General features: G+C 54.7%; 1 protein-coding gene across 1 annotated transcript in view; it reads left to right on the top strand.

Annotated features, from left to right (window-relative positions):
• The first annotated feature begins 5,701 nt into the window (after positions 1-5,701).
• LOC140386473 (complement C1q tumor necrosis factor-related protein 3-like) overlaps positions 5,702-10,588 on the top strand; it is a 67,098-nt gene continuing 62,211 nt past the window's right edge. Inside the window, exon 1 of the mRNA XM_072468846.1 lies at positions 5,702-5,819. Coding sequence (XP_072324947.1) covers positions 5,802-5,819 — 18 coding nt within the window. The 5' untranslated portion in view covers positions 5,702-5,801. The remainder of the gene's footprint in view (positions 5,820-10,588) is intronic.

The raw sequence follows: 10,588 nt of genomic DNA, 5'->3' as shown, positions 1-10,588 counted from the left end.
TGTTTTACTCCTGGGCGGGCACGGGAGGAGGACCGATCCCCGCGGGAAGGGGGCGGTCGCGGGGTGCGCCGGTGGCAGGGAGGGGGTGATCGGTGTTGGGGGTGTGTGTGTGTTGCCGGCGGGCGCCAGGTCCCGCAGGGAGAACGTGTCCTGTCGGCCGTCGGGGTACGCCACGTCGTACTGTGGGTTCGCGTGGAGAAGGTGGACCCTCTCGACCAACGGGTCCGATTTGTGCGCCCGCACATGTTTCCGGAGCAAGATGGGTCCTGGGGCCACCAGCCAGGTCGGCAGTGACGTTCCGGAGGAGGACTTCCTGGGGAAGACAAGGAGGCGCTCATGAGGCGTTTGGTTAGTGGTGGTACACAGCAGTGACTGGATGGAGTGGAGAGCGTCCGGGAGGACCTCCTGCCACCGTGAAACTGGGAGATCCCTGGACCGTAGGGCCAGTAGGACGGTCTTCCAGACCGTGCCGTTCTCCCTCTCTACTTGCCCATTCCCCCGGGGGTTGTAGCTGGTCGTCCTGCTCGAGGCTATGCCCTTGCTGAGCAGGAACTGGCGCAGCTCGTCACTCATGAAGGAGGACCCCCTGTCGCTATGGATATACGCGGGGAAACCGAACAGTGTGAATATGGTGTCAAGGGCTTTAATGACTGTGGCCGCTGTCATGTCGGGGCAGGGGATGGCGAAGGGGAAACGGGAGTACTCGTCCACCGCGTTCAGGAAGTATGCGTTGCGGTCGGTGGAGGGGAGGGACCCTTTGAAATCCAAACTGAGGCGTTCAAAGGGGCTGGAAGCCTAGATCAGGTGCGCTCTATCCGGCCTGAAAAAGTGCGGTTTGCACTCTGCGCAGATGTGGCAGTTCCTGGTGACTGTACGGACCTCCTCCACAGAGTAGGGGAGGTTGCGGGACTTTATAAAATGGTAGAATCGGGTGACCCCCGGGTGGCAGAGGTCTTCGTGGAGGGCTTGGAGGCGGTCTATTAGTGCGTTGGCACATGTGCCGCGGGACAGGGCATCGGACGGCTCGTTCAGCTTTCCGGGACGATACAAGATCTCATAGTTGAAGGTGGAGAGCTCGATCCTCCACCTTAAGATCTTGTCATTCTTGATTTTGCCCCGCTGTGCATTATCGAACATAAAGGCTACCGACCGTTGGTCGGTGAGGAGAGTGAATCTCCTGCCGGCCAGGTAATACCTCCAATGTCGCACAGCTTCCACTATGGCTTGGGTTCCTTTTCCACTGAGGACTGGCGGATTTCTGAGGCGTGGAGGGTCCGGGAGAAAAAGGCCACGGGTCTGCCCGCTTGGTTAAGGGTGGCCGCCAGAGCTACATCGGATGCGTCGCTCTCGACCTGGAAGGGGAGGGACTCGTCGATGGCGCGCATCGTGGCCTTTGCGATATCTGCTTTGATGCGGCTGAAGGCCTGGTGAGCCTCTGTCGACAGGGGGAAGGTAGTGGACTGTGTTAGCGGGCGGGCCTTGTCTGCATACTGGGGACCCACTGGGCGTAACATGAAAAGAAGCCCAGGCAACGTTTCAGGGCTTTGGAGCAGTGGGGGAGGGGAAATTGCATGCGTTCGGGGTCGGGGCCTATTACTCCATTGCGCACTGCGTATCCCAGGATGGCCAAACGGTTTGTGCTAAAAACGCATTTTTCCTCATTATATGTGACGTTCTGGGCGTTTGCGGTCTGAAGGAACTTTTGGAAGTTGGCGAGACTTGTCCCCAGCAGCTCAGCAACAGAATGAGGCTGCGGAGAGAAGCTCGAGCTCTTATAGTCCGCCTTCAGGGCGGAGCCAGAAGTCGGCAGATCCAACCAGGTCCCGGGACCTGTCAGCCAATAGCCTCTCAGCTTCACAGGTACCACATTACCCCTAATACATACCACCACACGAGGCATTGGATATCGGTCGAGTCGGGAAGCCGTATTCACTGTAAGTTTATAGTCGCCACACAAGTGAACTGTGGCATCTGGCTTCATTACAGGTACAATTGGTGCTGCCCAGTCAGCTAAACGGACGGGCTTGATAATACCCAAACGAGTGAGCTCCCCTTCTACCTTCTCGAGCAAGGCATAAGCCACCAGGCGCGCCCGGAAATAGCGCGGCGTGGCTCCTGGTTCAACTTGGATACGGGCTACGGCCCCTTTTATTTTCCCCAAACCAGGCTGGAATACATCTGGGTATCGTCCTAGCACCTCAGTCAACCCTTCAGAAACTGTTTGGAGGATGTGCTGCCATTGCAACCGCAAATGGCGCAACCAGTCCCGACCCAACAGGCTGGGCCCATGGCCGCGCACCATGATAAGTGGGAAACGCCCCTCCTGGCGTCCATAAACAACAGGGGTCATTGTAGTTCCTGCAATGTCCAGTGGTTCCCCCATGTAGGTGGCCAACCTGGCCTGTGAGTCGGTTAATGTAAGGGTCTGTATACCCTGCTTGATGCGGTCGAATGTCCTCTGGGCGATCACGGAGACCGCTGCGCCAGTGTCCAACTCCATCTCAAGCGGGTGACCATTGACCCGTACTGTCACCTTAATGGGGGCCACATGGGGAGCTGCCACACAATGCAGCTGCAGGCAGTCATCCTCCGTCCCCACGTCCTCAGGAGTAGTCGCTGCAGGTTCATCCACATGGAAGGTACGGCCCCTGGGCTGGTCCCAGTTACGGCCCCTGGGCTGGTCCCAGTTTCGGTCGGAACGACAGCGCCTCTGGCGCCCCCAGGACCGGCGTCCGCGACGGGGGCGGCGCCTACAAGTTTGACACGGACATGGCTCCTCATCCATTGGTTCTGGAGAAGGCTCCCTTCGGGGAGGAATGTCTGACGGCCACTGGCGTCGGTCCGGACGTCGCCTCCCCCACGGTACCGCAGGAGTGTGGAGGGACGTTTTCGGACGGAAGGGGTTGCGCCCCAAGGCATGCACTTCCATTCCCTGTAGCTCCTGCACTCCTCGTTCTGCGCTCTCTCGGGACAATACTATTTGAATTGCCTGTTGAAAAGTCAATGTTGGCTCAGCTAACAACTTTCTCTGGGTGGTCGCATTGTCAATACCGCAAACCAAACGGTCGCCTAACATTTCTGACAAGGTCTCACCATAGTCACAGTGCTCCGCAATCCTGCGTAGCCTGGATAGAAAATCGGCAAGGGATTCTCCAGGTGTCCTCTCAGCAGTATTAAACCGGTAACGCTGGACTATCGTGGACAGGGTTGGGTTAAAATGTTGCCCCACTATATTCACAAGTTCATCAAACGTTTTGGTGTCCGGCGCAGCTGGGTACGTAAGGCTCCTAATCACCCCAAACATATGCGGGCCGCAGGCGGTGAGCAATATGACCACCTGGCTCTCGTTTTCAGTGATATTGTTTGCCCGGAAATAGTAACGCAAATAGTATACGAATAGTATACGAAATAGTAAGCTGGTTCCAGCTTTCCAGCGCAGCATCAAAAACATCCAAACGTCCGTACAGAGGCATGGTATAATAGAAAACAACTTCCAACCTGTATCCAACAAAAATCCAGGGAGGTGGCTTCAGCAGTGTAGACAGCTATTCACTTTAACCCTCGTCGCCAGTTTTGTGAGGGCCACGAAGAATCCAGCACGAGTTTTAAGGATACAAAGTAATAACATTTATTTACAATAAAATATATATATAACAGCAGCAGCAAGTTCCCTTGCTGCACACTCCTTCCTGCTGGTTCCAAACTGGCCAGCTTTATTTCTACTTGGAGTTTACTAATGGTTTCTCCGCCCCCCTCATTGGGGAAGCTCATACTCCCACAGGATTGTGGGATTGTCATTAGTCCCCAGCCAATGGTAAGCAGGCAGGTTATAACAGCTATTGAATTGGATGATCAGCCATGATCATGGCGGAGCAGGTTTGAAGGGCCGAATGGCCTCGTCCTGCTCTTATTTTCTATGTTTCTGCCTGATTTTTTTTTGATTAGTGTTCGGACCAACCCCTTAACCCCAACAACTAATACCAAAGTAATGGTATTTTTCACTGAACATCCTAAGATCCTCATCGAACCATGTCCTGCAGCCGCCACCGTGACTCGTTGATTAAGATCAATTGTGAGATCCTAGAAAAGATGGACAATTTCAGTTAGGAGCCTCACTCGATGGAATGCAGGCACAGGCGACGAGTTTCATCACTGCCTCCCTCAAGAAAGGTATTTGAGGTATCTCTCAAACCCAGGATTAAGGTGATGGTTTGCCAGGATCACAAGCGTAGGAGTTATGCTTCCCCGAGTGCCCATGGCAGGTTCCCTAAGCTTGGTTCCTGTTCTTTTAAAAGCCAGTTCGGCAAGGGGGGATGAGGTGGGGGTAGTTCTGTATGTAGGGGTGGATGGGGGTAGGTCTGTATGCGGGGGGGGGGGGGGGGGAGGGTAGTTCTGAATGCAGGGGGGTGGGGGTATTTCTGTATGCATGGAGGGTAGGGGGGTAGTTCAGATTTCGGTGGAGAGTAGGGGGGTAGTTCTGATTGCAGGGTGTGGTGGGGGGGTTAGGTCTGATGGTGGGGGTGGGGTAGTTCTGAATGCAGGGAGGGGGAACAGTACAGCGGGGAAGTCCACTGATGGGATGTTAATGTACTGAAACAATGTTCCCCAGCTTCCTGGGGGGGAGGGGGTATCTTCGTTGCTTCACTGGCGGGCGGGGTGGGGGGTGGTAGGAGGGAGGGGCGGGAAATATTGGAAAACGAGATGCGGCCGGTGAGCTCACGCGATTTTACACCCACGCCGCCATTTGCAGTTGGGATGAACGTGGGCGCAACCCCGCCCCCCGATTGAGTGACTTTGTCTTGACAATGCCGAGGCGAAGTCCACGTATTGGGGGGTGCACACAAGCCTCCAATAAATGAACCTAACCCTCTAAACATTAGACTGATTAGCCATCTCAGAACCCATCTAACCAGAATGGAAGCCACTCATCCTCGATTCTGAGGGAGCACCTGAGAGGAATCCCTGAACAACCAACTCCTTATCAACGAATCCTACCAGCTCCCTCTCACTCAGGTCGCAACAGCCCTGAAGGCAGAGAATCCCCAGAGGCTCCCTCCTCCAATCCCTTCAAACAAACGGTCCTGGAGGAATGTGTCCCATTCTGGTGAAGGTATTGGAGCGAAAGGTGCAGAAAAGAGTTACGAGAATGGTTCCAGGGTTGAGACACTTCAATTCCGAGGGACGCTGGGACTTCTCTCTTTAGAGAAGAGAATGTGACCAGGAGATTTGATCCAGGTGTTCAAAACTCTGAGGAGGAGGGGGGCGGGGGGGGGGGGGGGGGCGCGGTAGGGGGAGGATGGTGAGGAAGGGGGGGGGGGGATGAGGAGGGGGAGAGAGGTCTGGGAGAGAGCGGAGAGGGAGAAACTGTCCACATTGGTGGAGGGATCAGGAACCAGAGGGCACACAGACTGAAGGTGATTGGTGACAGAAGCGCGGATCACGCAAGGAGAATCTTTGTGGTGGGATGGGAGGGGAGGGAATGCCGATTCATTCGAGGATTTAAAAAGGGGATTTGATCATTATCGGAAGAGAATATATCGCATGGCTACGGGGAGAGGGCGTTGCCCGCACAGAGAGCTGACATAAAGACGATAGGCTCAATGGCCGCCCTCTGATTCTATTTTGAGTTGTTCTGGGTCACTGGTTTCATTTCTCTTGTGAATGTTGCTCCAATTTCCGGTTCCTATTTCTCAATGTCCTCCATTTGAACAGCAGCTCAGAGACAACGCCCTACATACAGAGACAGAGGGAGTGAGAGACAGCAACTCAGACACAGAACCAGAAGAGTATCTGGAGTAAGAATGACTGATATGGGGAAGGTAAATGCTCGTTGAAATCAGTTATGTTCCCATGAAATGTAATCCTATGTTTATGTTGGATTTGGTTTTCTTTATAAGGGGCTGAATTCTCCGCTTTGCGACGTGGAAATGCGAATTGCGATCGGCTGGAGAATGGGGTGGCACAATGGCGCAGTGGTTAGCACTGCTGCCTCACGGCGCCGAGGACCCGGATTCGATCCCAGCCCAGGTCACTGTCCATGTGGAGTTTGTACATTCTCTCTGTGTCTGTATGGGTCTCACCCCCAAAACCCAAAGATGTGCAAACAAGGTGGATTGGCCACGCTAAATTGCCCCTTAATTGGAAAAAAAAAGAATTGGGTACCCTAAATGTGAATAAAAAAGAAATTGAAAAATTGAGATGGGCGCCCAGCTCTTATTCCATGATCTGGTCCCTCACTGGCGGCCGTATCGAAGTTTACGCTCTGTACCGACAGGCCCATGGATTGAGACGCCATTAGCAGCTTGGACACAATATGCTGCACCCCGTCGCGATGCTCCGCCTCTTGTAGGCGGAAGTCACATAAGCACAAAATAGTGGCCTGAGTGCCATGGCTGCTGAGGGGGTGCGAGAAGGTAAGAAAACTCTTAAAATCTCTCCAAAATTATGGGGCACGCTGGGGGGTGGCTGTCCGAGCTGGGGATTTCCACGTCGCTGTCCGAGCCGGGAGCAGGGAACAACTTGGTGACAAGTCTGTGGACATGGAGTGTCTCCCTGGGAATCGGGGTGGCCTGGCTCAGACCCCCATTGCTGCAGCCTGTGTTTTAAGCACACCCCTTTGGTGCTACCTGGCTGTTCACTCTGCTGACTGCTCACTGTGTCTGTAAATGTTCAGAGAGTCTCTGGTTATGAACCCACCCAGGCCGTCCCTCTGGAGACCCCCAGACCCCAGCTGACCCATCAACGGGATGGGTCTGGTCAAACTCAATCAGTGGCCCACCAGGTGCTGTCACTCCTCAGTTCACTCATCAGAAACCCAGTCCCACTGCAGGGGAAGCAGGGAAATAGCAAAGCTCACTCCAAACAAAGGACACTTGTACCATGGCCTTTAGCACCCTCCCTGGCACATTGCCCCTTTCAGGGCAGAGGCCTCACCAGTGCCCCCACACAGGTTCTAACAACCTGTGTGTCACACCCAGAACCCACATTACACTGCAGCTACGATCCCAGCAGACGCACACTTAGGAACCATAGAATCCGTACCGTACAGAAGGAGGCCATCCGGCCCATCGAGTCTGCACCAACCCTCTGAAAGAGCACCCAACTCCCCTGCCCTATCCCGCAATCCAACCTAACCTGCACATCCCTGGACACTAAGGGGCAAGTTATCATGGGCAGTGCACCTAATCCGCACATCATTGGACTGTGGGAGGAAACCGGAGCACCCGGAGGAAACCCAAATAGACATGTGGAGAACATTCAAATTCCACAGTCACCTAAGGCTGGAATTGAACCCGGGTCCCTGGCGCTGTGAGACAGCAGTGCTAACCATTGTGCCACTGTGCTGCCCATTCCCTTGCTCACCCCCATCCTGCCCACACACAAGCCTCTAAGCATGAAGGTGATTGGTGGCACACGGTGACCCACTGTACCGCACAACCAGATGCCACTCTGCTGGTGGGATAACACATGGTCCACCCAGTGAGGAGACTCCAGTAGACCTCACTGGAGAGACAGGACAGGGGCCAATGAGCCCATTGCTGACACGGGTTGTGGCTGCCACCATACACCTGTTTAATGGGACGAGTGGTGAGGTCAGAGGCTCCAAACATCACAGGCCAGGTGCCACCTGCTGATGGGCCAGGGGTGCAGTGCGGACGCCATGGTATCGGGGAGACTGGCTGAAGGGTGGGAGTGGGGTGGAGTTGGTGGGGACATGTTGAGGGTTGCGATGCAGTACAACTCAGGGTGACTATGTAACGTGTTGGCGTTGGATGGGCTAGAAAATACTCCCCTTGCTAACCACGTCTTCTCTTTCCTCCCCTGCCGAGAATGAATTTCGGAGTACAGCCAGTAATGCTCACTATCTACCTGGTCGTAGCTCCCATTTTGAATGCACGGAGGCTGGAGGCACAGGGCCTGCTCGGGGAGGACCCTGCACAAGAGCAGCCTGCCCCACAAGAGCAGGGGCCAGCACGTGAGGCTCGAATGTCCAACAGGCCGAGGAGGAGGTGTGAAGGAGATGCCACATGAGGGCACGCTTATACCATCGGCACCTGTCCTTCGGACCACCTGTGCTGCCAAAGATTTTGGCGAATCAGGGAGACCCTGTGCCAGATGATGGTGCACCTGGCACCACGGGTGTTTTGAGGAGGAAACGGTCACCCTGAAGTTTATGTCTCTGCGTCTTTCCAGGGGTCAAGTGGGAGACCTGTCTGGGATCTCACAAACATCTGCAACACAGGTGCATCCGCACTATCACTGATATATTATGCATCCGGGCAGCGGACTATTGTGGTAGTATGTATTAGGGGTCATGTGGGACTGGAAGCCCTAATGTCATTGGCTGACAGATCCCGGGTCCTGGTTGGCCGTTGACCTCTAGCTCCGCCCTGAAGGTGGAGTATAAGAAGCCGGAGTCCTCCCCCGCAGGCCATTCTATATCGAGCCTCGGGGGAACAGACACGCTTAATAAAGCCTCATCGACTTCACTCTATTCGTCTCACGGAGTCTTTGTGCGCTACAATTATATAACCTTCAATCTGGACCAGGCACACCAGGATGCCCGGCAGCAAGAGTTGCCGCCATCTCTGGCATGCCCCAGGTCCAGAGAGTGATCGAAGGCATACATGTCCCCCTCAGCGAACCAGTTCATCAGGAGGTGACCTTCTTTAATCAGAAGGCCTTCCGCTTCCTGAATGTGCAGTTGGTGTGTGACCACCAGCTGCACATCATGCCTCACACCCAGGCAGCGTGCACAACGCATACACCCTGGCACACTGGTTGGTTCCTGGCTCATTTGAGGTACTCCCTCGGGTGAGGCATTGGTTCTTGGGGTTACCCACTGAGGTTTTGGCTAATGACCAATGCAGACACCCATTATCACAACACCCATGCAGCAACCAGGAGTGCATCAGCATCTTCAAGATATGCTTCTGATGCCTGGGCCACTCGGGTAAGGCTCTCCAATATAGTGCAAGAGGGTCTCGAGTATCGTGCTAACCTGCTGCGTCCTGCAACAATGCACAGCAGAAGGGCGACATGCTGGAGGAGGAGGAAGAACGTCAGGCCGCTCACACCTTTCCTGTCCCTCCTCCCTTCACTCCACCTTCCCTGTCCCTCCTCCCTTCACTCCACCTTCCCTGTCCCTCCTCCCTTCACTCCACCTTCCCTGTCCCTCCTCCATTCTCTCCACCTTCTCTGTCCCTCCTCCATTCACTCCACCTTCCCTGTCCCTCCTCCATTCACTCCACCTTCCCTGTCCCTCCTCCATTCTCTCCACCTTCTCTGTCCCTCCTCCATTCACTCCACCTTCCCTGTCCCTCCTCCATTCACTCCACCTTCCCTGTCCCTCCTCCCTTCACTCCACCTTCCCTGTCCCTCCTCCATTCTCTCCACCTTCCCTGTCCCTCCTCCCTTCACTCCACCTTCCCTGTCCCTCCTCCATTCTCTCCACCTTCTCTGTCCCTCCTCCATTCACTCCACCTTCCCTGTCCCTCCTCCATTCACTCCACCCAACTACCACAGCACCCCCTCCCTCCTCCGAGGGCCCTTCCAGCGTCACCACAGGGTGTTGGCCAAGGGCAGGCAGTATCAGTAAGTCTTGTCCATGGGACGGAGGATGATGACGACTCGCTGTGAGATGAGCTCTGGTGCTCCTCATTGTTTGACAAAGTCTGACTCCTGCCTTTAAGATCACTCCTACACCCCCACCCGGCACACCCTCTACACCCGGGCCCAGCCCATCCCTAACTCCCTTCAGAGGATAGAGGCAGGTCGGGCTGCTGGTGTAAAAGTATTTAATGGTGACTATATGCATTGTTGTGCTCTGGCTTCTATCACCTATGGGCTGCACCCGTGCCCATTTAACTGGTCTCTAACTTCCTTATTTTAAGTGACCTACCACTCCTTCTAGGTGTTAAACCAGACAGCACTTCAGATGTGGAGGCGGCCTGCTATGTATTTTGCCCTCTGACCTGTGATGCCTTTGGCAGTCATCCTCTGGAGGGCCTAGATCTGGATGTGCCTGGCTGACTTTCGGGTGTCAAAGGTGACGAGGTGCCATCCTGTTTTGCCCGCTGCCCATCCGATGCACCAGTCAGGTGGGGAAGATTCAGAAGCATTCAGATTTTAACAGGGGGATTGAGTTTAAGAACCGCGAGGTTTTGCTGCAGCTTTATAAAACTCTAGTTAGACCACACTTGGAATATTGTGTCCAGTTCTGGTCGCCTCCTTATAGGAAGGACGTGGATGCTTTGGAGAGGGTGCAGAGGAGATTTACCAGGATGCTGCCTGGACTCTTAGACAGGCACATGGACAGCAGTAAATTGAAGGGGTGTAGGTTAGGTTGATCTTAGATTAGGATAAATGGTCGGCACAACATCGTGGGCTGAAGGGCCTGTACTGTGCTGTACTGTTCTATGTCCCATGTTCGAAGCTCTGAGGTGTTCCAGCACCTCTCCTGTGGGAGGCACCAGCATGGGTCCCTTCACATCCTCCTCCCTTGAAGTGCTCAATGGCCCCTGGCTACTCCATGGGACGTTAAATGAGGCTGGAGTGAGTACCGGAGGCTCCACTGTCACCTGGCGCT

The sequence above is a fragment of the Scyliorhinus torazame genome, chromosome 12 (genome assembly GCF_047496885.1).
Source record: "Scyliorhinus torazame isolate Kashiwa2021f chromosome 12, sScyTor2.1, whole genome shotgun sequence".
Classification (NCBI taxonomy): domain Eukaryota; kingdom Metazoa; phylum Chordata; class Chondrichthyes; order Carcharhiniformes; family Scyliorhinidae; genus Scyliorhinus; species Scyliorhinus torazame.
Note: the sequence above shows the minus strand (reverse complement) of the source record. Positions and strands in the feature narration are given on the sequence as shown.